General features: G+C 35.6%; 3 protein-coding genes across 7 annotated transcripts in view; 1 reads left to right on the top strand and 2 right to left on the bottom strand.

Moving 5' to 3' along the window:
- LOC119080376 (mediator of RNA polymerase II transcription subunit 13) overlaps positions 1-14,682 on the bottom strand; it is a 38,505-nt gene extending 23,823 nt beyond the window's left edge. For 2 of the 4 annotated variants that reach the window (XM_037188679.1, XM_037188682.1), the window contains exons 1-2: positions 14,451-14,682; positions 12,816-13,037 (exon numbers count right to left, since the gene is read on the bottom strand). In XM_037188679.1, coding sequence (XP_037044574.1) covers positions 12,816-12,884 — 69 coding nt within the window. In that variant the 5' untranslated portion in view covers positions 12,885-13,037; positions 14,451-14,682. Of the gene's footprint in view, positions 1-12,815; positions 13,063-14,450 lie in introns of those variants that run through there. The other 2 variants (XM_037188681.1, XM_037188680.1) reach the window with 2 other exon arrangements.
- Positions 14,267-15,663, top strand: LOC119080380 (39S ribosomal protein L50, mitochondrial). Its single transcript, XM_037188687.1, has 4 exons — positions 14,267-14,425; positions 14,679-14,788; positions 15,104-15,300; positions 15,363-15,663. Exons 1-4 carry the CDS (start codon positions 14,366-14,368, stop codon positions 15,596-15,598), a joined length of 603 nt encoding a protein of 200 aa, XP_037044582.1. The 5' UTR covers positions 14,267-14,365; the 3' UTR covers positions 15,599-15,663.
- A 1,072-nt stretch (positions 15,664-16,735) lies between these two features.
- Positions 16,736-27,332, bottom strand: LOC119080375 (protein KIAA0100). Of its 2 annotated transcripts, XM_037188677.1 has the most exons (16): positions 27,177-27,332; positions 26,951-27,074; positions 25,539-25,754; positions 25,307-25,468; positions 24,845-25,243; positions 24,643-24,786; positions 23,569-24,424; positions 22,793-23,514; positions 22,264-22,721; positions 21,977-22,205; positions 21,661-21,912; positions 21,162-21,608; positions 18,550-21,090; positions 18,378-18,491; positions 18,184-18,201; positions 16,736-16,843 (listed from the first exon to the last, which is right to left on the bottom strand). In XM_037188677.1, exons 1-16 carry the CDS (start codon positions 27,233-27,235, stop codon positions 16,790-16,792), a joined length of 6,795 nt encoding a protein of 2,264 aa, XP_037044572.1. In that variant the 5' UTR covers positions 27,236-27,332; the 3' UTR covers positions 16,736-16,789. The 2 variants fall into 2 exon arrangements, with proteins under 2 accessions (XP_037044572.1, XP_037044573.1); XM_037188678.1 differs by lacking the exon at positions 18,184-18,201.
- Between the last annotated feature and the right edge of the window lie 21 nt (positions 27,333-27,353).

Genomic DNA, 27,353 nt, shown 5'->3' with positions numbered 1-27,353 from the left:
CCCATGAACGAAATATAAGCGAAACTGTGACAGTGTGAGTGAAACATTCAATAAAATAGTGATAATAATAATTGAGAGAAGAGAAAAAATATATCAACTGTTGATAGAAATAATAAACACATCGTTTCATGTTACACTTGATATTTATACACAATACACATTCATGGCTGCACGCACGTGGTAAATAAGATTTTTTTTTAGTTCGTAAATATGGATGTGGTTGTATGAGTGTAAGTATACACAAATGCGAGTAAATGTTGGAAAAAGCAAAGAAAGTAAAGCGCACGCTTAATATTGAAATGATTTTGTTTTTCCGATCGTGTATTTATGGGAAGCATCTAAAATGCTACTTCGTTACCCGTATCTACGTTACCTTTAAATTGGAATCTATTGATAAAAAAAAATTATTTCCGAGTTACATTCAATCTGTTTTCTTGTTATTTGAGTTGTCGTTTTTGCGTCAATGAAGTGATTACGTTCAGATATCAACGTTTTTCTTGAATAAGAATAGGTACTAGCAGAAAGAACTCGCTGTGTGACAAAATGATGTTATGCTTGGTATCTAAACCGACGTTACAATAGTTCGACTTTTGTAGTCCCACTTTTTTCCTGAAATTAAAAAAAAGTGGAACTATCATCCCGACATCCTCCCATTGCGTTTTCCTTGTTTTAGTTCCACAAATAAGATATTTTGGAATATGTTTGCTGAGTGCAGGAAAAGTGGAACTAAAGTTGTAACGTCGGTTGTATCTAATGACTCCTATCACTGTCAGTGCAGTTGATAAGGCCCACTTTTGAGAGAACATTTACAACCAAAAAACTTTATTTTTTTTTTAAACTAAATAGTGTAGAATCATTGAAAATTTTGATTCTGCAACATTTATTGGGTAAAATAAAAGAGTTCAGAAGGATAGCCGAACGGTTTTTTCGTTGTAAACGTTCTCTCAAAAGAGGTCCTTATCAACTACACAATGTAACCATCAGGCAATTTAACATATTAATTCTGCTCTTTATTACACTTGGTCTCTCCTCTTTGCAGCGTAATTTCTATAAGAAAGCATACGTGAATCTAGCATTTCAATTGGCATCACATCTACAAAAATGTATACTAAAAAATCAATCAATTTGTATTTAAATTGTTTTATGCTGAAAATATGATGCAACTTGTGGCCACTTTTCAGCCATAACACCAGCAATATTTAACAACATCGTAAAAATTTAATGTGCCACGGCTTATTAACGGTTTCAGTTGTTAAGCAAAATTTATAGTTCGGTTTGGGTATTACTTATACACTACACAGAGTGCTTGGTCGATTAGATCATAATCAATCGTTTACTGAACCATCAAAACCAAATTGTTTTATGAATAATAATATATTTACTACCAGAAACGATGGTGCAACAGTTTTCGATAGATATAGAGAGGTTAATTAGCTTCCATTAAATGAATTGCTTGCAATCGAACTGATTATTGAAAGGAATTGATAAAAATCAAGAAGGAAAATGCACGGTTTTGTCGTATCGACATTATTTGCTTAAATCTACATATCTAATCTGAAAACCGAAAAAAACAAACAATTTTTCAACCGCATTTGTATAATCAGCAGTTCGTGGTGAATGTACAAATATTAGAGAATGTTTCAACCGCACTGTGTTGCGATTATTGTATAAAGTATATCAACAAGCAAAAATATTCATTTTTTTCCTTTTCTCAAGATGAAGACGAGTTAAATGTAAAAAAAATTGTTACACAAACCAAATGTTAACGACCGCAACTTACGAACTTACATTACGGGCATGGAAAAATATCTTACCAAGCGTGTGAACAAAAACTTATAGTAAAAATAAAACAAAAAAAAACATTTTCATATAATAAACTAAAAGAGAGAAATCTACCACACAGTTGATGTTACAATACATGTGTATACAAAGGCCCCACATAAGAGATAACAAACAAAACGGCAAGCAACACTGAAATACGGTTACAAAACATATACCACACACCATTACATTGATATATATCATAGTTTGAGATATTTTTCAATGGGGCAAATGGTTTTTGTAAACGAGATGGAATGGTTTAGAATTGAAATCAAAAGACCATAAATAACTTCATATAAATTCCTATCAAGTAAATCTTTCGGTGCGGATTTTTCTTCTTCAACTTTTTTTTTGTGTATTATCCATTCATAGAACAGAAACTCTTTTTTTTTCTTGAACTAATTTCATATTTCATAACTGGGACAGAGAAAGTCGACTGTAGAATGTTGGGGTAATCGAACTGAAGCTGTGAAATAAATCTGTAATCAGAAGTTATTTCGACGACGTCACAACAAAAATTATCTTGTAAAACGAAAGTGGAAAACATTTTATCCAGTGGCTAAAAATTAGATAACAACATCGGCCTTATCTTGTACGAAATGTGTATACACAAACTTGACACTCTAATATTATACGCTTTATGTCCATGACAATTATATTTAAATCGAAACAAAACGAGCGCCGAGGTATTATGATAGTATTTTTAGCACTGAAATTGAGTTACACTATTTTTGGTTCGGTCGTTTAATCAATAAAATGTTTCAGTTTCCATTGATTGATTTACATTACTGATTATAATCGTTGATATTAGTTGAAAGGTTTTGTGTTACATTAATAAATAACTCAATTTTTATTTTTATTTAATTAACACAACACGCAATGAGACGAGGAGCAGAGTATAGTTTTTGAGGAGTTGGTATCGAATTACGTTACCGAAATTTAGTGATCACATCGCAGGTTTTCCAACTAAATCAAATTATCATTGAAGTTCAATGGTAGCATGAGTAGAAAGATCATGAAAGATCAGATTTTTCAATTATTCGTTTGGGAAGTTTCTAAAAAAAATTAACGACATTGAAAGATTAGGCTGCCGTATTAAGCCAAATCCCCATATTGACTTTTTCTCTTTTAAGAACTTTCGAGAGCTTTGAGCCTATTTTGTACTCCACTGATATATTCTACTTTTTCAATGGAATTCAAAAGAAACTTAAAGCCCGAAAGCTCTCCAAACCACACAAACAATGCAAAGCCTTGTATTTATCGGCTTAGAGCATCCTCAACGTACAGTTTCATTTTTCTTTTTTATACCGTTGGAACGCAAAACAAATGTTTCAGTCATCTGTCAAATTTTTACCGAAAGAGACTTTGAGGATGCTCTTAACATGGCAGTAGGTGAGTCTGTGAAACATTTGTAAGGTGTTGTGCAAAGATCTCGTCTGCATTGGAAATGACAAAATTCTTTGCCAGCGAGCTTGTAACGAATAGGAAACAATCAGAGTTGAAATGTACACTATCCTTACCCGTGGGTCGTGTTAATTGACAGTTGAGACTTTACGAAAATAAAAACAGGAAAAATAAAGGAAAATTGATAGACTAGCAACCCATCAGTATTGTCATTGTTCCCATACGTAGAATGTTAGTGAATTGTGCCGTATAGTCGTTTATATTGGTAAAGACATTTTGGTCTACAGGGAAATGCTGCTTGTAAACTAAAGCTCAAATATAATAGATTTTTGTATAGTTCCTTACATTCCCAGTACATTTCGTCATAAAATTACAAATGTCAACGCTTTATTTTTTGTGAACCAACTTCACTTCTATGACATTTCATGGATATTTACCAGAGTTATTCACAGGAAATTAGACCGCAAAAATAATGAAGTGCTGACAACTCGAAACGAGTTTTTCTATCACAATACTACGGATATAATTTAAAATCTTATGTGAGTATAAGAATCCTATGCACCCTATGCATCGAAACCTGTGAGATTAAGATAACCAACCATATAGTCCAAAACTCAAACTAGCATTACATCATATTTTGTCAGTCTGACTGTTGACTATATAATAAGCACATCTAGAGTGTTACGAAAAAAAATGCTTTGTTTGAAGCATCGGATGAGATAAACAAAAATAATTAGTACAATCGGAACAAATGAAGTGGTTATGCGATGAGTGCTTTTAACTGGATTATATTCTGTTGACCGGTGATTATTGTACGAATAAAATCGCATTTGCATATAATGGTATTATATACATACTCCATGAAACTGTTATATAATGCAATGTCCCGGCAGATTAAGTCATCAAACTGAATGAATGAATTCATTTTGAAATTGCAGTGTGACTGTATTGTTCGAACATCATCACTGCATTTATATATTCACATTATAAATAATACCATTAACTGAAAAGGGTATTAACATTGAGCCGCGGCTCTCTTCCGTGTAGCAGCTACACATTATGACAGTGGAAATTAAATATAAAATCCGTATAAAACAAAACAGTTGAATGTTTGAAAATGTCAATTGAATTGCAATTACATTTAATTGAATTCAAACAGTTGAAACGGATTGTAAATTGAGTAAATGATATTAATTTAGTGAAAATGCAATTTAAATTCGGTTTTCAAATTTTAAATCGAAACACCTGTTGGACGTACTTATTACCACACTGAAAATAATAAGCTAGTACTTGGATTTGAAGACTTTTTAGGTCGGTCAACGTAAGGGAAAAAATGAAAATAACCAATTAAAAGCAGAAAGTACCTTTCAGACACACCTCTAGTCATTTGTCATTAACAACGGTGACCAAAATAAGTAATCCTGTCTGACTAGTCTTACTTTATCTAAATAAAGTGTCATAAGAAATGAAGTAAAAGATTTTGTACTAAAGATCAGAAAATTCGATAAAGAGCAGAAGTACCAGATGTGCTAACTGTAGGTGCTGTGAAGCCGTCAAAAACATATTGTTGGTAGCCTAATCGTGAATTCGATTGTATGCAGCGGCTACATAGATCTACAAAGATAGATTGTGGAAATCGTCAGTACCGCAAAAATCAGCTATGGCACTGCCTTCGAGTCGGTCTTTTGAGATACGAAATTTAAAAATCATTTGTTAGTAAATTAAATTTTCGATCTAATTGTCCATGAAAATATTGTTCGGTGAAGTGACAGAAGTGACCGACTTGCCGACAGCGTCAATCATTGAGAGTTCTCTGAAATAGTGCTCAAAACCACAATCTATTGGCTTAAAAGAAAATCCGTAGGATAATTTCGAAGTATGTCTTCAACGGAATTCCGGATATACCAAAGCATTTTAAACTGCTGAAGGTAATGTAAATCCGTAAAAACACATTAAACCCAGGTTTCGGGTGAATTTGAGTGCAGCGCAAGTTCACTTTAATCGAAGCACTAACGATTTCAATAAACATTTTGCAGTGTTGAAATACTCTTCCAACATATAACATGAATGTTCACCACATTCCATTAATTCTATAAAAGTGGTACAGATCGAACGCTGCACCCGAAAGTTGGATTCCGTATTTTTTGCGATCCGCCGAAGACTTGCATTACATCAAGTGGAGGCTTTCCGGTTGTTGTCACACCTGTAATCATATACTAATTCCGAAATAGCCTGAGAACGTATTTTCGCTGCGAACGAACATAGCAACTTTTCGATGCATACACATCAACACGTAGAACCGTAACGGTTCAACCGATTGCTATTTAATTTTTTTCTTTGCACGCCTACCACATCATTGAATTTATATTAAAATGACTCTCAAAACTGCTCAAACATCAAGACATACACAATAGCAGTGAGACTAACACAAAATCACGATTGAGATGCATCTTGACAAAATATAATTCTCCGACAAAAAATTGATATATAAAATGCGCATGCCTCAGTCCTTGCGCATTCAATTCACCGAATGTAATTACACTTCTATTAACACGCACTAGAAAACAATATATTTTCCTCGATATAATACCTGCATGTGAAACTGAATCGAAATTATAAACTCACGAACCGAATGTCTAGAGCTAGTCGCAATACATCGACAAAATTAAGTTCTGATAAAAAAATGGACTAAACAAAAAAAAATCAAAATCGAAAATAAATGAAGAAGTTATTACTTTCATTAAATGGCCATTATTTAATAGATTAGATAAGGGAAAAAATCAAAATAAATGTGAAACTTTGTATTATATTCATTATCTATCCAATGTCAACTGTTATTGCCGGCGCTCTGTCAGAGCGAAATATATTGTCGTTTACATTTTCTCGCTACAAATGAACCCGACAATAATTGTAAATTCGAATCGGAATTTGCATATTTTCCAATTTGCTAAGCAGAATGTTATTAATTTACATGAAGAAACGAACGTATTAATCGTTAAATATTCGTATCAAAGAACCTACATATTATATTAGAGATCCCAAGCTAAACAATTTTAATTTAATAATTTTTTATGATGTTTACTATACTCTTTATATAGATATTTCAATCATTATTCGCTTCAAGCAACATTTCTCAACATTTTTTAGTGGGATTTTGAATTGTTGCCAGATTTTCGTTCATTACTTTTTTCGCATTTATATGGATGTGTGTTACGAATATATTGAACAATACAATCATACAATCACTATAAATCGAAACATATATTGTATGCACAGCACACACGTATATAGTATAGTTTTACTCAGCTATGTGTCTAATTAAACACGATGACAGTTTTTATTTCAGACCTCCATCAGTTTCAAAACCATATCACCAACACACTACTACTTGCCGATAAAATTGAATTAAAAAAAAATATATTTAAGAAAATATTCGTTTATCGTTTGTGTGGTGAATATACATGATTATTGCTGTACGCAGAAAATTATTTATATTTAAATAGCCAGTTTGTTTATAAAATGTTTTATAATAATTACAGAGCAATTTATCACATACAAACATCAGCATTGTATTGCGTTTAAGTTTTCGTTTTTGATTTTTTTTTGTCGTATGGAAGGTTGTTTTCAAGCATGTTTACGATGCTGTAACGTTTGTTGTTGTAACTCATTATTTATTCCGAAGATAATTTTTTCTGTCTTATTTCGTAGTATATAAAATAGGCAAAATTTGACGACGATATTTCATGTTAATAGAATTTCATTTAATACTGTGAATTAAACATTGATCGAGTAAATTCAAGTTCATACTAGCTATCTGTGCATTAGATTGTCCTTGTTTTTATATCGAATATTTCACATTTGTTATGGAACTAATAACAGCAAAATATTATCATTTGACATGGAAATGAACTTATGCTTCGTAATTATAGTGACAAAGCCCTCACATATTTGACCATTTTTTCTTAAAACGCAATTATATCAAACTCTGCTTATTAATGACCTTCAAAAAAGAAAAAAAATATGAAAATTGGCTAAGGCTAACTCAAAAACGGCTTCACATTCAACCAAATCCGCTTCACATTCAACCAAATTATGGTTCTTATGTAGCCACTTGTACGCAAACAACAGGTTCATAACTTTATAGCGGCTTGATATCTTCATCAGTTCTTTATTACAGTTCTTCTGTCAACAATGGCTACGAACCATTTTAAGGACTCTAATCATCTTCAAAAATTATCATTTATAATCGTTAGAGTGAAAGCTCGATGATACTTCGTAACCGGTTGTCCTTTAATGATGAGTACATTTTTTAGCGAATCTAAATGTGAAAGTGAATCGAAATTTAATTTTCACATGAAATACAATCTTAAGTAATGTCTGGCGGGAAAATCAAACGAGAGACAGTGGATTGCTAGTACAACATCCAATATACCACCAGAGTGGCCTTTAGGTTCTGGAAAATTAATCATTTCAGTACAGTAGAAAAACGAAAGTGTTTTCGGAATGTTTGCTTGAAAAGTACGTTTTTCGCGTAGCACAATGGGACTTATCCTCACTTCAGAAATCGAGTAAAGATCCCAACTTTCCAAAGTTATCTAAAGAGTCTGATAAGAATATCTATTTTGTCATCATAAGGGCCAAGTAAGACCATCCCAGTAAACAATAGAAATGACACAACAAGCAAAATGGAGAACAATATACATTTTTAGAGAAACGTTTATTCTCAAGCGGGATTTATCAATTACAGCCAACAATCTACGCGCTAGTTTGTTTAGTTAATGAAATATTCGAATACGAGTGAATCGTTAAAGAAGTCAAGGTAGCGCTTTTTCTTCGCTTGCGATCTAGAATAAATAAGTCAGCTACAGAGTAAAATTGCTTTCTTGGTGTTTGTACAACCGAAATCTATATACACATTGGTTGTATATACCAATTCCATAAGTAGCCAAACATAACAAAAACCGCGCGCCAAATATTTTTTTCTCTTCTACTTGACTAAATTTCAACATTTATCAATATGTATATAATACCTGAACTGCCTTCGCACGTAATGGTAAAATGAAAACAACTTAACTGTTTCAAACAAATCACATAAAAATTTGTTTAAAAACGTAACACACCAATTCACATGCATGATACCTACACGAGTGAAATATATCTTTGATGGTATTCATGAAAAATGAAAATATAATTCGTTCATAATGAATTTGAAGAAATATTTACGGAAAAAAAAACTGTACGACAACTTTAGTTCATTTTTTTTGGTTTAATACCAAGTTTCCAAAGCTTCTTCTTCACCCATACAAACATTCGTTTAATATATTGGAGAACACATAGTTGAACAACAATTTTGATATTACACAAGTAACTTGATCCCAATAATACATTTTAATTTATACCTGCATATAACCTGCATTGGTTGAACAAACTGTTTAGTATGTGTACCGACAACAACGAACGAAAAAAAAATAATGTTTTTCGATACCCTTGACGCAGTGCATTTTTACAATGAAAATTTTCTACGGTAGAACATTTGTTCAAATACAGTTGCTGGCTGCATGAGAAAAGGGATAAAAAAAATCTTCTTTTGTTGTATACATACATTGCAGATTTATTGTCAATTTTCTACTCGTTTCTTCTTGTCTTGAAGCGAAAATATCATTTATTGCGATTTAAATAACTAATTTTTATATATATACCGTATACACCACCGTACCGTGTGTATACCATGATCATAATAATGTAATCCAGCCAGCAAAATTAATACATTCGGTTGAATTTTATGTTTTAATATAGTCAGAGAGATATAATGCTAGCCGTTCCGAGTTAACGTTTTGTTGGTATGCATAAATATACAATAATAAAATGTAATAGAGTGGAAGAGTGGAAGACGAAACTGGTTTTTCAGAAAATTTTCTACAAAAAATACTCTTTTTCTTACCGATCAGTTTACAGTACACATGTTTTAATATCTTTCGGAAATATCAGAATTCTTTCCAGAAAACAACACTCTCAGGTATACTATAACATCAATATTGAATATATGGTATATATGGCAACAGAGGCTACGAACTTCACATATATAACATGGTTCTTGTTGCTTATTTATTTTATTTATCGCAAAAATGCTACGATATCTCCGTATTAAACAACGAGTATGGGGTACACAATAGACAGAAAATAGCTATTACATCTTAGTGAAAATAAACAAACTTCACACAGCCATCAGACATACAGTCAGCATGTTAATGTATTGGAGAATAACGAAGAAAATGAGCAATCTGTTGATGCAAAAAATTAAGCTACAGGATTTCTACAGAAAAAACCATGTCAATTTTACGAGTAATGTATACAATTGATTAGAAATATTCGTCAATGGGTATCCCTCGTGACAGCGGTTATATGAAGACGATTCGGTTTAGTAAAATCTCTACACAATTCGGTGCGTTATTCTGTAATATACCACAGTTTGGAGGAGACGAGTGTACGTAACGCATACACATATAGGAATCTATGCTAACAACATATCAACCAAATATGATCATTCGGTACGAAATCTGGTAGGTACATTCAACAAAAAAGAAGAGAATTTCACGCATAGAAAAATATACCGTTCCGTTCACCATCATGTAACGAAATTTGTTGCTTTTCGCTGTATTGGTTTTACCAGTTGGTTACCAAACGAAGATTGAGTGATTTCAATGATTTTTTTTTCTCGTCGAAAGAATTTCTTGAATGTTATTGAAAACGGAACCGCTTTGCTTATGTATATTATGTACAAAAATTTACGTGTAGAATAATTACAGAGTATCATTGATATAAACAAAATCGGTTGTAGTAGTAGCAAAATATTTTTTTTTAGTTTTCTCTAGGATTTTTCCTCGTCTCCTTCTACTGTTCATGCTTCGTTTTGCAACATTTTTTTTTTCGCTTTAAAATTAATGTTACATTTGCAATATGTGTATACTACAGCGAAGAGACGCAGGAGAGGAGAGACACAATTACAGTTTCGACTTGTTCGTTCTGTATTAGACGAATTTACAACGACCAGCAACTTAGATTTTGTTATTAACCGTTCATTTGAATTACATCATGAAGGTGGGTAACCGCGCTATAATACGGTATGCAATAGTTACGTGGTTGGTTGTTATGATTGGTGCTTGGAATTGCGTATCATATTAATTTAAAATGGGAACGGTTTCGCTTAGTGACAATTCTTCAATTTTTATTCTTTTCAAATGGAATGATCTCGTTTTATAGTAGCACAATACAAGTATGGCTGAAATGACAACGTAAACATTTCTTGGTTTGGTCACTTCTAAATTTATAAATCATTTAACCGAGTCTATTCGTCTAGCGTAGAAAATCGGTTCGTTTGTCAAAACTTCCTGTAACCCAATAGATACGCAACCCACACAAAATCGACTGCTAATTGACTCTATGCTCCAACTAAATATAGAATTAAAGAATTGCAATCGGCTCGTTTTTTTCCATACATTTTTGTGACTCGTCGCTGATAATCGTTTGTGTTAACGAATATGAAAAATTTAATCTCAAATATTGGCTATCTCTGTACATCTAACACGCGTCGTATATCTACTGTGTTTGGTTCTAATTTATCACATTTTAAGGTTTCCAACAATGGGATAGATGTCGTGGTTTTTGAATACATTTACGATAAGACCGAGTCTAGATTCAGAGAACGATGTTAGTGAACAATGTTCGGAGAGTGAAAAATGCGAATTATGCATCAAAGATTTTGCATGAACGTTGGTTCAAAGAACACGCAGTCCGCTGTACACAAACGTCTAGTATAATCGAAAATCGTTCGATAACAACTCGGTTATACGCCAACAACAACAACATTGTATTTCTCGCGAGCACATTCTAGCCGTCCTTTTACACTAAATTCATATTCCGCCGATATACCGAAATGGGATGCTCTTTAGTGTCATTCCTTTTACCATGCAATATTGTATACATAATTATGATAAAAGTGTACACACACCATCGGTACCCGCATGCGCAATATCGATCAAAATTTACATGTGCGCTTTACTTTTTCAATGTTCGTGACAGAGGAAAAAAAAAGTTCTAAAAAAGAAAATGAGAAAAAAAATATCGAAAAAAATTATCGGAAAAATGTCTGAGTAAAAACGATGCAAAAAAAAGAAGAAGAACGAACCGTAGACGGTGGATCCGTGGAAAATATAGGAGAAGAGAAATCCAAAACACACAAAAAAGTACACACCACAGAAGAATTTTTATTTAAAATAAAACAAAACATTATTGGTGGTGGTCTTTTTTCGCCGCTTGTCGACGAAATATAATTACTTATGTGTCTGACTGAAATGAACGGAGGGAGCATTGCGATGTTATGTGTAGGTATGATACCGATACGTACGAAACGAAAGAAGAAGAAAATTATGAATATTATGGAGAGTATTGAAATCGAAGAAGATGATGAAAAAAATCATAACTTTTTCCCATACGAAATATAAAAACGATTCGAAAAAAAAAGAAGAACCGTAGTCGGATGGAATGAAACTCAAAACGGTCGGAATAAAATTCAAAACGGTATTTGAATCAACCAAAAATTTGAGCGGTGGATTAGGAGAGAGGAAAAACAACATACCGATTCGGCATGGAATTATATTATAAGGTGGTCTACACATCGAAAAATTCACTTTACATTCTCAAAAGTAACATTTCATTTCGTGTATGTTTAAATACAAAAAATTCAATGGAAATGTTCATGAAAATAGCTAGATGTTGTTTTTTAACGGAACGGTGGAATTACCAGTCAAGTATATTATATACCTACGAGAGTAATGAACACTACAAGTGAATTTATAATGAAGATTTCTATACATTTTTTTGTCGTAAAATTTTTCGGTACAAAATCTTTTTCATGAATCGGTTGGGTTTACGTTTTTGTTAAGAGAAAGCTAAAAACTCACTACTCTCGGCAACTACATTATCATTTTTAATCACTTATGGAACGTTATTAAGCGTTTTGAAAATAAGTAAAATGAAACATTAAATTATGTGTACGGTTGACGTCACAACAAATTCTTAGTTACAGAAATAGTTTATGCAATTGATGTAGTAAATACAACAACACAGTAGAGTGATATCGAAAATATATGTCTAATTGAACCGAAAAATTGTTAAATTATTTAAATTTCAAAACAACGGCCATAAGAATGGATATTTATATGCCTTGTACATGTCATAGTATTATTAATAATACTAAAACAAAAACACACCAAAAAGATACGAGTAGCATTCTTTTCTATACATTTTCGCTCAAGGTAAAATTTATAATAATATTTTCTAGGTGACATCTCATCCGTCAAAATGGGTTTACAAACAAATAATTCAAAGTTCATCAAAAAAAAATTGTTTAATTCGAAATGAAGTACGTTGTTGTATGTGAAATGATCGGTTAAATGTTTCAACATTTTAAATGCGAAAAAGTCTTCAAACGAATTTCTCATTGAAAACAGCGATAGTTTAACAGCACTTCGAGTCACAGTGAAAAAAAATTGGTAAAGTGAAAAAATATTTATTTAAAAAAAAAAACTTACCAAGGCAAAAAAGTTTGTATGGCAATCCTCCAAACTAGCGCCGTTTGTTAAATGATTCGGATGCGTCATAGTTGCGATAAACACTGCATTTTCATCGTTTAACACTTTTCACTAATTTCCAATTAGGATAATCACTTATTTAGATTAGATTCTTCACACACAACATTTAAACTGCGATTTCAGATTTCACCTTTTTGATGGCGATGTTTAAAATGGCGGACACTTCGAAACAACAACCTAAATTACACTGTTGTCATGTTTACACCGAGTGAATGTAATGAATGATACTTGTAGAATGGATGGTGCAATGAATGAGAGATTTTTTCAATGGAAATCGCATTTCGATTCATTGTTTTTTTAAAGCTTCGGATCACTTCAATTAATATTTTCTTTGTTGCGTATCAAGTTGGTCAGAAATGTGTGGCTATTCCGCGAAGCTATTGACTTTGGGGATATTTTCGGTTCATTAACGGAAAAAATTCGATTTGACAAAAAGGGGCCTTTTTTGTTAGCTGACTTTATTGTGGAAAAAAAACTAAAAGTTTGCGATGTGATCTATGAAAACGTTTTACTTGATAGTGGATTGTAAGAAACTAAGTCACTTGAGAGATCATGACCGTTAATAACTGTCACCGTTTTTCGTCTTTTGTGGTCATGACACGATGCCGTAGAAATTTTAGATAGTCAACGAGTAATCAAACACTGCTAAATTCTGAAGGAGCGGGTTGAGACACTCACGTAGGCCTTCGTGATCAGTATCTTTCAGAACTTAGATAAAATTGTTCATAACACTGTCTGCTGTACGTCGTCCTTCAAAAATATGTAAGTTCTGGACTGAGAATTTGGAAGTGTCGTACAACCAGCTCCATCAGAAACCTAGTGTTCAACGGTTTCCACATATTTCTTATTATTCAGAATATTAGAGAATCACCCGTGGCGATTATTTTACAATGAGAGGAGGTCAATTTTATTAGTCTTAAAGTGAGTCTATCGTTTATATAGAATTTTTTCATCCTTAAATTTTTTAGCTTGTCTGTACAGACTTGTTTTTTGAGATTGATAGACCTCTGTTAAGCACTACACCGGTACACCGCATTGTTTCATAAAAATTAAATTATTCAAAGTTTCCATCCACATTATTATTACTGGAAGTAAAAGCGGGAAACATTCAAATTAGTCTACCGGAAAATGACTCGAATGATGACGACTCAAGGAAATAATATAAACTCGGAACATGTCTGTCTTAACGCGAATTAAACAATTTTCCCATCGCCGTTCAATACACATAATGGATTAGAAAGTGGAAATAATTATCGAACGGTAAAACTTGACAACAGTGTAACGAATCCGAATTTGACTTATTCCATTCTCGAGCAGTGACGAACACACTCACAAAAAAATTTATTTCAAAATTCACGTAATCGAAGACATACGTGCTAAATTCACGTTTCCCTTACACCTACACAACACACATTATTGAACCAGTACGTCTTTACCAGTTGTACGTCGCTGATTAAACCACACACCGCAGTTTTGAAATTTTAATAACGATGGCGGCTCTGGTGCGATGTGTGTTGTGGAAAACGGGTCAAGAAATTTCCTTCAAATTCGTGAGTAATCGACTTCTAATTTTACCTGAATTTTCATTAACCAGTAGCGTGCACAATTTTCATACAATTTGTCGTAACTTCTGTTCATAATCACTGAAAAATCATTTGCAATCTTTGCGGTGTAATCCCATGCAATTTTTCACACACACAATGAGTTTCTTAAACGATATACCGAAATACCGACGTTCGTTCCCGATTTTTTCTTTAAAATTTTTTTTTCTGATTTTTTATTAAAATTATTTACTTTTTTCAGATAATTCCACTAGACGGCATTGTGAAACGGGATTACAGTAATCAATTACCGAAAACAGTACAAACGGGACAAAAAATTGATTCATTGGCGAAATCATTGGCCAGTAAAGGGTGTGTACCCATCGAAGAATCAGTGCAAACTAGCAATCAAGCAATAATGGCCAAAAAGTGTTGTCTTCTCATACAATAATTTTGTTCAACACAAACACAACGAAAAGTCAATTCGCTCACAACTACACTGACGTCGTGAGTGAACGATTTTAAAGTCAGCTGTTATATGTATATCGCAAGCGCATGCGTTGTTTATGTACAGTGAAATTACGCGCTGGTAGTGAGTTGCCTTTTTTATTGTGTGTTTGATTGCTGGTTTCATTATTTATTTATTATTGTAAGAATATGGTTTTACTTTGCACTTTTTTGTAACAGTTACTTGAGGTCACAGAAGCCCTATACACCTCCCACAGATGTCTCCGAGAAAATTGCCAGCTTGCTATCATCTTTCGGCGTTAACAATAAAACCAATAAATTGGAAATGTCCGAGAAATTCAACATCTTGAAAGCATTTGACGACACCTTCGATCACTGTGTGCCGAATTCTCAACTCCATGAAATAAACACCATCGGTAAGTCGTAACACAAAACTTCTGACTACAAAATTGTTGCTCATCCTCAATCATACAACCAGTTGACATCGTTCAGTTCTACAACACTGAAGTGAATACGACTCTGCCATTAGACGCAATGCAAAGGATGGACCTGCCCAGCAATTTGCACATTCAGAACGAATATTTGCGATTCCATCCGGAGACGGACACAATGTTTGGTGGACAGACAGCATTTCCGAAACGCTCAACAATTGTAACGGGTCTCAAGTACAAAAAGAAATACAAGGGCCATGTGGCCAAGACTTCGTGGCCGTAAATGTTAGATTGTTGGGTGGAGACTTTAGTAGAGTTTTGAATAAATTTCGTTTTCTATACGTTGAATTTGTCTGTTCTTTCATATTTTAAGAATTGAGGGTTTGGGCTGTGTTATGGGTCAGGGATTGATCGAGACGGTTAACAAATTCTTACCTTACCCAGAAACGATTTTAAAAAGAGTTCTATACAACCAATGAAAGTACCCACCTGAAGAAGCTGCAAAATTTGTAAAGCGACAACAACTACTTTAAATTGCCGATGAAAGTTGAGAATGTGGTTCTTACCACTGAAGTCAGAATGGTGATAATTAAGACTTTCAAAAAGTAGTACCGATTCGCTTGTATGAATAAAGAAATGAATGCAGCAGTACCAATAATCAGCAAAAAAGTTGTTTCAGCGAGTCAAAGGCAACATCAATACACCAACATTCTGCAAGAGCGGTTTAAACGAGGATTCTTTTCACCTAAAACTTTAAGCACAAAATTATTCCACAGCCTCTCTTCATGATCAACTCAGACCTGTCTTTAAATTTTTGATTTTGTGCGCTAACTCCCCTTTAAGAACTAGACCCTTCAAGGCCTAAGGAGATAGGACTTTGGTGTTGTTTTCATAGTAGGCCCTCTGTTGGGAATTTTATTTCCAACATTTGATGAAAATTTACTGACGGTCCCAATAATTCCCAACAATAGGCCCTGGTGTTGCATTTGTAAAACACTGAACCATTTTTGAATTTCAAATTTAATTTTATTAAAATACTTTTTTTTCAACAACAAATTACGGATGTTACTTTTGGTAAAATAAATAAAAAAAATTTATTCAAGAAAAGAACTTAAAAAGTTTATTCCAGGTGGTAATCATTTTTATCATTTCTGAAGAGATTTGGCATTATAGTTTGGTTATTATTGAAGACAGCTCTATGTCGTCCGTTATCGATAGCGACGATAGACCGATAATACTGGTTAATGTGGTCTTATACATAGCAAATAGCTGTTAACTAACGAAGTAATAGATTTCATTTCAATCTTGTCAAAGTACTTGGATCAAAGGAAGTATCCGATTCGATAATCATACTGTACTGGGCGATATACTTGCTGTCATATAATAAAAGGGTAACTGTTTCGGCGAATATATAGGTTGCAACACTTTTTTTTAAATAAATTTAGTATTTAGTCTCGACACCGAAGTTTACATTTTATTTATTTGATGTAAACTTGAACACTCCTCTTCGTTGACTCTTGTTTTCCGGCTAAAAATAAATATCAAGACCATCAATTTTATGTTTCTTTTTTGATTTGTTTAGACACATGCAAAAAAGTTTAGTTTTTACGGTAAAAATGTGTGATCAGCCAGGAACCAATTATTTTGCTAACCTCGGGAGAGTAACTTATAGGTGCCAGAAAATAGATGTTGAAAAGTTGCAAAGGATTTTTCACCGAAATGATTTAATAATCGAGTGTCAGAGGTCAGTGTTTTTTTTTAATAACTTCCGCTAATTTACCCTCAACGATTAGATCCTAGAAACAACTCCATTTTTAACACGACTTTTGGGACTTTTCAATCTGTCTCCCCAGTCTTCAAAACGCACTGAAAACTTTTCAGCAAATGCGGTCTGTGGCTCTGCGGAACTTAAAGCACAAACTTAAATTTTATGTGCTATTTTGGACATGTCAGATTATGACAGAAATGTGCAAGAAAAGAGTTATTAAAAACGTGAAACTTAGCACAAAAGTGAGACTTAATCATCGAGTTCAAAAAGTTCAAATAACGAATTCACAGTAATCCACGGAACAAATTGAAGTCAGGTTCAGAGCAGGTAGATTATTTTTTTCAACAGTTGCGTGATGTGAAGTTTCAGTTGATAGTTATTTGTTCAATTAGGGTGTTGTCACCCTAGAAAATGTAATTTCCAACTTTTTTCACAAGGTTTTTCACAACAAAGGCTTCCGAAGATTCAGCAGATAGAGGGGAGAAAATGACCATTTTCTCGACTGTTTTGTGAAAATCTATTTTTCATGCGCGCGTTGTGCTTTGCCTCATTTTCTCCATTCTGTGAGAAAATTGTGTTTTCTTGACGACTGGTCGAATGACATTTCTGATGAAAAAAGTTCAGCACTTTCTCTACCGTGGGGAGAAAATAGAACTTTTCTCATTCGAATTGTCACTTTGCTTATGTTTTTGAAAATGGTATGGCAAATCGATGTTTTCGTCTCGTGGAGAAAAACGGCAAAACACAAAATGCACGGATGAAAAACAATGTGCTCACCTCTGGGTGAAATAGAAAATTCCAACTCGACCGAAGTTACGTCCCTCACTTCGCTTTGGCCGCAAACATCACTCTTGTTGGAATTTCCCACTTTCTCTCCTCGGTAAACAAATAACTATTTCTATCACGATCGCCCAAGATCGTTTACTGAAATTTGTTGCTTCTCCGAAATTAAACTGAATTTTTACAGCAATCACAACTAATGGGAACCGATTGTTGATTCTTGGTTTCGAGTGTGTTCTAACTTTCCCGGTAGTGATTAGTGACATCTACATTTATTACTTAGCAACTATCACAGATTGTTAGTTAGGCGGTTAAATTACCTTATCGTTAGTTCCACGCTGAGTGCATTAAAAATTAGTTAAAGAGAAATGTTGTTAGTTTTATTACATTACAGGCTACAATCGAAAAGAACGCAAAAGATAACAAACCGTTGAACCAAAAAAAATAAAAATCAAAAATTGAAGAGAAAGTATCATTTAGAGAATCTAGACAAAGATAATCTGCTACTACTCACAGCCTGTCGATTACCAAACAACATTTTTGCTTTATCCTCTTCCTGCGGCGAGGATCTTTCACCAATCGATGTCAATGGTTTATGACGATGTATTTGAAGCTTTTGCTTAATTGCCTGAAAAGAAAACGAAAATGTGGTCAAGCCGGTCTATCTGGGTTCTGAAAATTCTAACCTGTGACAATATTACACGACGACTATCCGATTTCATGGCCAACAGTAAGTCCAACCACGTCCACGTAACATTGTGATATTCTAACGTCGGTATGACAAGCGAAAAATCGGTTATGTCTTCGAAATTCTTTTCCTTGTTTCCTTTGTAGCTGACACGGACGGGCACTTCCGGTATTTTGATGTAAATGAAAAGTTTATTCTTCTCGGCTCGTTCTTTCATTTTCTCGACATCGTCTTTTTCGATGCGTACGTAGAATTCCGAATCCTTGTTCCCTTTCTTCAATTTACTGGTCACTTTTTTGGATGACTTTGATGATGACGAACTGCTCACGGATGCTGTGTCGTCCATGTCATCAGCTACATCGGCATCGGATGGATCGCGATCGGGAAAACAGAATTTCAGCATTGTACTGTAGAATTTCTTGGTGATCGCAATTGTAATCGGCACAACGTTTATTTCGAAATGTTCCTTAACTGATATGCCTCCAACCGGTGGTTTTTCCCGGCAAAATACTCGAATTACCCGTTGATGGTCGACTGGCATATCCTTCTGAATTTCAGTTGGACACAGAACTTCTTTGTAGTTCTCCCGAGGAATCAAATTGTTCATTCGAATGTAGCCGAGTTCCAGTAAATGCTCGACCGAATCGTCGTTCTTTGATTTTTTCGTATACAAGAAATTGCTCAATATCAAATCCGCAATGCCAATTTGACCGTCAGCCTCAGTAAGTCGCCACTGAGCGTGTTTAAAACAAATTTCGTTCGCTCGTACAATAGTGATTGGCCGGTCTTTGCGTATCGTTGCCAGTTTGTTCATAGCTGACAACTGAGTCTCCTTGTAGCACGACAACATCATGTCTAATTCTTCACTTTGCGCCGTCAGCAGATCTTTGCATTCTTTAATCTGCTTCTGAACTTCTTCCAATTCGCGCTTCAGCTCCTCACTTTCACCTTCTTCTGCTCTAGCCTTTCCAATCAAATGTATGTCCTTTTCGAGAGATCGCATTCGAGACATCAAACTTCGCACCTGCGTCTGCAAATGTTGAATGGGTCGTTTCTGATCTTCGCCGCTGAATTGCAACTGAAATCTCATCCGAGCCAATTTTTCCAGTGCTTGCTTCCGTTGGGGTTCAACATACAACATCAAATTGTTCACAATGTCCAGGATCATTGCGTACTGCAGTGAATTCGTACACACATCCAAATCGTGATGCATCAACGTAAACGCATCGACTGGTTCATCTTGTTTCTCCCACGGACTTATCGTCTCTTCCGTCGGAGGTGGTGGCACCTCGGTCAAGGAACTCGGATCTATGGCATCTCCGTAGCTCACATAGAAAAATTCACATTTACATCGCGACACGATACGTTGCAACTGAATGGGATGTACTTCACCCGGATGACCAGTTACGCCAGTAGCACCAACCGTTTCGCTAACCACGCCACCTACACTATGACCGCTTCCAACTAAATGTGGTATGTCGGGTAATTCGTTTATCACAGTCGCATCTTTATCTTTCTCCTCGATATTATCTAACGTAAGCCACATAATGTTTTCGTCCAGCAGCGAATCATTCTCATCAGGACTCACCGTCGCATAATACTGCATACATTCCAAGAAACCGACCCAAGTAGTCTTCGATACTAGACTTCGATCTCTCCACACCGGCCGGTGAACTCGTTGCAAAATTTCTGCCTTTGCTGCACTTAAGATCACGTATCCGGATGTTTCACAACCTTTGAGTAATACTTGCGAGTTGACTAGCGATATAAACCAATTGTATTGCGTGACATCTTCGTCCTGACAAGCCTGTAAACCTTGCAAATGAGCCTCACGCGTTTGGGTCGACAAATCGTCACTGTAGACGTTGAATTTATGATCCGCTTCAGCGATTAATTGTTGTAACATGTTAGCGGCATGACTTGTCTGCTGTTTCTGTGTTATCGCCGAGCTAGTACTTCCAGTTCCCAGAATTTGTCCAGATGATGGATTTGTCACTGGCGGTGAAGTTTCGGCTCGTCGTGATTTTAGCGGTGTCAATGACCCTTCCTTTCGGAAGCCCTTCAATGCCTCGGTGGATAGATTATTTTTCAACTTTTGAGATTTCATGAAAGAATCGAACAATGCGAATGCTACGTCCCGGTTGTTTTTTGTCCAGGCGCCTTTCAAATCATACACAACCAGTTTATGGACAGGAGCATCTTTTTGCTTCGGCTCGTTGCTGTTGGACTGAATCATCGCCTCGCGACCGTACGATACTTTGGCCAAACTCAGGAAGTAGAATTTAACGATTTTCAAACTGTCAGGATTCGTTATGTTTTCCGAGCTAATATCCAGTTTCTCATTCAGAATGCTTTTCAGCCAAATCTCGGCGTTGTTCACTTCACAGTTCATGTACATCGTGGACCAATCAGCTCTCTGACGGTGTATTAGCCCATCGTCGATCGGATGCAAAGTCAAAGTATGCTCGGAACTAAACGTAACACGGCCTCCATTCAGTTCAAATCCTCGATGTAGAGCATGTGACATCCAATATAGTACCTGCAATTCAATTTTAAGTAGAACATTGTTATCCCAATCAAACGGACACTGCTTCTGCCAACAAATTTTACCTGAAATTTGTGCAAGCTCATCTGCAAGTGAGCCTTCCGATAATGTCGACTGAGTTGCTTTTTGCGTGGACGGATATTATTGAAAACAGGTCCTCGTCTCGTCGGTCTCGTTACGCCCGACAATATTAATTGAAGACTCTCAAACCAGCGCAATGTACTACCATACAGCACCAAATTGGGCAAATCATATTCAAATTGCTGTTGGCCAGGCGCCGGTTTCGTTTCAAACGATACCCAAATGTTGAGATTTTGCGAGCGGAAGGCACGAAATGAATCGTGGACCTGATTGCTTGAATACTCTGGTAATTTGTCGGGTGCGCATGGTATCACCGCATGATGGTCATTCGGATTGGCCAGGCAAATCCAATTCAATTTGAAAGTCAATTTCAAATTGGGAAAATGTAACAATCGGCAATCATCATATCTGGATGCTGTTCGAACACATACCTAAAATTAAAATTTCATTAATCAATTGACCCTACCAGTCTTCGAGGTTTACATTTAATTCTCCCTTGAACATCACTTTAGCATTCGTCCAAACGATGCCGCAGTTATGCCAACTCAATTCCATCTCCTCGGTCGTATTGTACGGATCTAGAGAAGCATGCAACAAAACCGTAAATTGTTTTGCAATCATTGTCAGTCGTCCATGGAATAGTAATCGCATTTTATCCCAAAATGGCATGGCAGGACTGGGGTCTTTCGATGGTGTTGATATTTTCTCGAAACTTAAGTTGCACTGGGCCATGACCTGACCGAAATTCAATAATTTTCAATTCAAAAACTGGAATTCAATTAAGAGAAATTGAAACTACCGGTTCCCAACACGGTCCGAATGCGTAACTACACAAGTCGTATTCACAGTCAAAATCATGGTAAAATTTAAGAGACGTCATGGATCTCTGGATTTCATGGACTCCGAACGGATCACCGACTTCGATCGAAACCTCTCTCTTAGCTCTAGCCGGAGCCATTTGTTCAGCACCGCACAAGTTGCCAAATAATCGCATTTGCTTGACGGAAAACATTGGTTGAGGAAAGTCCCTGTTGATTGCAGTCGAAATGGTCAAAATTTTCAGAGCTAAGTGTTTAGTAAATTTACCTCAACATGAACTTCCACTCCGAGCAGCTAACATTCACAGCACGACACCACAACGTCACGAAATCCAATCCTTCTTCTGGCCAAGGACTTTCTGCGTCTATTTCACGCATCATATTGGTCACATTATCTTTGCCGTGTATCGACGGATCGGCCATTGCCATTATTTGCAAATCCATCAAGATCATTGAAAATAGCCGAGTTCTCGTCGGTCCAGCTTCGTTGATTTTCTTGGACCGTTGAATATAGATCTCGGAATTCTTTTTCACCAAATTGGAGTACAATTCTTCGATGGTTCCAGTTGGCAATAGTAGACGTTCCGAGCATAGTTCACGAATTTTCTGATCGAACAGCTGTTTACGTTTCAGACTTTCGTGGTATTCATCGACAAGTAGTACATAATTATCACGCAATTTAACTTCGAACGGATCGTCGCTTAACTCTAGAAGGAACTCTTTGACCTGAAAGTGAAGGAGTTGGACGAATGAAAAATTTCCTTTTCAGGAAAGCTCCACATCCGATTAGACTCTACCTGAATTATCATGTCTCGAGGTAATGGTGAATTCTTCGTAAACGGTTTCTTCTGCACATTATGCACCAGTTTCAACCACTTAAACAGTGACACAAATTCATTTTGGATGGCATCGGCAAAATCGTGATCATACGGAAATATTCCCTTGAATCCGCCAATCGTCGTTATCCACACCTTGTTCGTTGGTAGAACAAAATTCTCGTAGTTCTGTCGCTCCGCTTTCAGCACTTCAATCGAATCTAGCGATTGAACATCCACATCCTTCAGCGTAAATATGTGCATTTCGTCGATGTTAATGAAAATCTTTTCGGTGGAGATGACAATCCGTTCCTTGAAGCTGAAATAAAAATTCTCGAGGAAAATCTGCATCGAATGCCGGTCGGATATTTTGATGCCAAGGACGGTTGTGCCTTCAGCATACACGTCGATGATTGGCCGAACTTTTTCGATTTTCTCCTTTTCTACCGCAGGACTGAAATCGAGTTCACCTGCCGATTTCGGATGAAATTTGTCACGGAATTCCTGCATATCGCGAATCAGCGTCACGATATGCATGTGAACGTTAGAGTTCCACATGGCTTCCGTGTCTTTAAGGATGTACACATTGAATTGTGGAACGTTCGGCATTTTTGGATGTTTCCCATATTCTACTCGGATTACTTTAATGTTTCCGAATATGTCGGTGAAGTCATTCAAGCTCATCAGTTGATCATTTGTCGTGCCTGATGTGAGAAATTCAAATTAAAAATGGAAAACGGCTAGACTTGAAAACTCACCCAAAATTGCCGTCTGAAATCCATTCAACTTCAACACCGTTATTTGCTGTGTCCGAGCCAACGTCACTTCCGTCAAACTGATCAGCATACAAGCCTCATAGTTATTAAAGAAAAATGTTGTCACGTCCGTAATTTTTGCATTCACCAATAGACCTCCACCCACATTACTTTCGTCGGCCTCTCCGAGCGCCCTGTCATTAATTACTTTCGGCTTATTTTTGATTCCATACTGACGACCGCACTCCTGCAGCTTTAGCAGAAATTCCGCCAGGCATTTACTATACTCTGTGCGTAACGTATGCACCGACAAATCCAATTTCGTTGCATTGCCGTAACTGCTCAATTTTATCAAACTCACTCCCATGAAAAACGGACTTCCGCGCGTGTGAATTTTCTTCAAGAAATTTGTGTCACTGGTAGCATTGCCCAACGACCACCACAACGATTCAATCATCAATTCGATGCTCCAATGTCGATTGTTTAGGACGGCATTAACCAATCGATTGCTGTACACATTACTCCGTTTCTCATCGAACTGCTCCAGAATCAACTTCAAATGGCTGACACTGAACGCGGCTGTTTCATCGTTCAATTTGGTCAACATTGAGATGTTCCACAGCTCAGCACATCCTTTGATAACGATACGCGACATAACCCAGTTGACGAACGAAACGTTTTCATTGTTTTTGTCGAAATGTTCGATGCTTTTGCTGGGTAGTATTAGCGAAAGGGGCTTGACGCTGTTCGGGTCGTAGGTGAAAATGTTTCGTTTGACCCATTCGTAGATTTCGGTATGATTGTAAATGAGCTGGAACGTTTTTAGCTTGAAGTATGTGTTGATGATGTCTTTCTCCAACTGTAAAGGTAGGTGTTTGACTTAGTATAATATATTAGCAGAGTCATAGTAAACCCTATCCAAGTCTCGAGTACACAATTTCAAAGAATTGTGACCCTTGTGACTACAAAACTCCCCAGGACTCTCATAACTCAATTTGCCACTTCTTCAATGTAGCTTCGTCTGTCCTAAATTAGGACCCCTAATTTACCATTTATTCAAACGATCAAAAGTTTTACCTTTGAGTCGATGGTGAACTGTTCGACGAAGAGTAATTTTTCATGCTTTGTATCAATTTCCAGATATTGTAACTGTAGGCCGGTGTACATGGTTGGCAGTTGATATTTGTCAGTAATAGATTTGGAATTAAAATTCCCATTTATCTGAAATCGACGTAACCAATTAGCCATTTCGTACCTAAAACAATCATCATTTGCTTACCATTAGCAACTTCAACTTAGCTGCAAAATCGTCCGATGAATTGTCCTTAACTGCCGACACTCGAGCACTTTCAATTTTGAACAGAAAATTCTTGGGGATGATCGGAGAAATTCGTTCGTAGAAGTCCTGTGAATTGAATTCCGACGAATCGTTCAGAACAATATCCTTATTCGAATCTCGCTGAGCACTTTTAGCATCGCGAATAAAGTCGTACAGTCCGCCATGTATAATGGTTTTGGTTTGGTTCATTGCTACATGAATTTTCTCCAGAGATGGCTGGCCACTGGCAATCAACACAGCATCTAATGCAATCCCGAAACTCAATTCCGCTAGGCATGGTTTTGATTTGGATTTGTCGTTGCTGTTTTTTGCGACTGGATATTGTCGCAGCATTTTCGCCTGATAAATCGGAAGTGAAATTAAAATAAGGACATGCAAAGTTCATGCCATAACACAGTATACCTGTGCATCGTTCAGCGCTGCTGTAACAATCAGTGACTTAGTATTATGAACAATACTTCCATCCAGATGAAGTTCAGTTGCAGTTGCATGTAACAACCAATTTGGTTCGAAATTATTGTTCATCAACACTAATGATATGTTATGGATATGCACTGCCATAAACTGAAATCGATTTTTTGGTGTGATTATATCATGCTACATCATTTATAATATCGGTCGGCATATAAATTACCTGCACAAATTTGATGATACTTGGCGGAATTTTTTTATTACGAAAATCCAATACTCTCTTATCACCTTTGGTAATTGTGTTTAGGTGAACGATATTGTCGGACGTTAATTTTTTATTTATGTCTTTGTTTATACGGATGTCACGGATGTTAATTGATAGTAATTTTGTTACTTCGGAATTGAAAAAACTGCTACGAATGCAAATCTCATCGATGTGCTAGATTACACAATATGTAAAAAATGAAATGATAATTAGCATTGGAGTGGTGTTGAATAAGAAACAAGTTTTTATATCATATTAGTCGATTCATTCATAAGTACTAAGATAAAGATATAAACATCCTTAATTGTGAACCTTTCAGGCACGGATAGACGTCTGATATCAACAGCAATGACAAAAGAGACCTTGGATTTATGTGGTCTTATTGAATGTCAAAATGAATAAATCATATGAGTTTACGTTTACCACTAGGTGATACTTTGGGCAAATGAAGTAATAGATTCGATCGTTCTATATATGGTTATAAACTGTTTCTAAAAGGTTATCATATCTACTAAACCCATAAACATATTAAAAAAAATGATCGAATGGAGTTTCTTGAATTTTACAAATCAACGAATAATGAGACTACAAGATCTACAGATCTGCCTATCAGAAGTGTCAAACCTTTCATAAACTCTTAAGTGAACAGAACAAACTGAAGGAAATATTCGTAGCCGTTGTATGAATTCTTGCGCAGAGAGCTTTGGAAGTAAAATATTCTAAACTTGAAATACCCCAAAATTGATGGAAGTTTCGAAGCAATTGCATAAAGCTAGGCAGATAGATCGTCACAACAACTTAGTTCATGTTTCCCTAGCATCTTACAATACTCGGTTGCTCTAAACTGTTACAGACGGCAAGCATATGATCAGTATTATTATCTGGTCTATTACTTCCATCGATCAAAGTATCTTTAATCTGTTGATTTCAAATCTTGTACTTCAGGTTTTTTAACGTACATTTTACTATATAAGGGACTGTATTACCAAGAGCTTGTCATTATTTTTGTCGTCGTTATCGATAACAGATGAATATAGGCGGTAAAGGCTATAGTCACCTATTAAATCTTCTAGCTTCTATTGCTAATATTTTCTACTCTTAAAAATTGGATGCGGAAGGCAGAACACTAGTTGTTAAGTCAGTTCGCCTGAATGGTTTAATCAAGAGGAATTCACTATTGAAGATGCAACAAGTAAACAATTAGTTGCGTAAAGAAGTTTAATGTTTTTGCATAGCAAATAAAGAATTCAATTTTGGTCATACTGTATCTAAAAACATTATTGACATCGACGAGATGTTATTTTCGTTGATTTTACAGTGAGCGTAAACGGTTCAACAACAAGAAAAGGGAAGAAGACTCATGCACTCACCAAAGAAAATCCATTTTTCAAGATTTTCACATCTTTCAACGAGAATGGTATTCCGATTCGTCCGAATTGTATGTGCACCTTAAATTTCCTTAACAGAACATATCCGATTAATTTCGGCACGACCCTGAAACCATAGTTTTCATAAATAAAATTGTTGTTCGATTAGTCACTGATAACATCATCAATTTTTATTTTTGTCGACAGCGATGATGGAAACACTGCTTACCACGTAATGCCAACAAATAAGACAATGGCAATAATCAACAAACACAGAAGGGCATTCATGTTGACCTGTTTTAAATCATTTTCACAAATTTAATAGACAAAACTACAATTTTTGACTTCTCTGTTTTGTTTTTCATTTGCTGACTGTTTTTTTTTATTAAACTGTCAAAACATCTGT

The sequence above is a fragment of the Bradysia coprophila genome, unplaced genomic scaffold (genome assembly GCF_014529535.1).
Source record: "Bradysia coprophila strain Holo2 unplaced genomic scaffold, BU_Bcop_v1 contig_350, whole genome shotgun sequence".
Taxonomy (NCBI): Eukaryota; Metazoa; Arthropoda; class Insecta; order Diptera; family Sciaridae; genus Bradysia; species Bradysia coprophila.
Note: the sequence above shows the minus strand (reverse complement) of the source record. Positions and strands in the feature narration are given on the sequence as shown.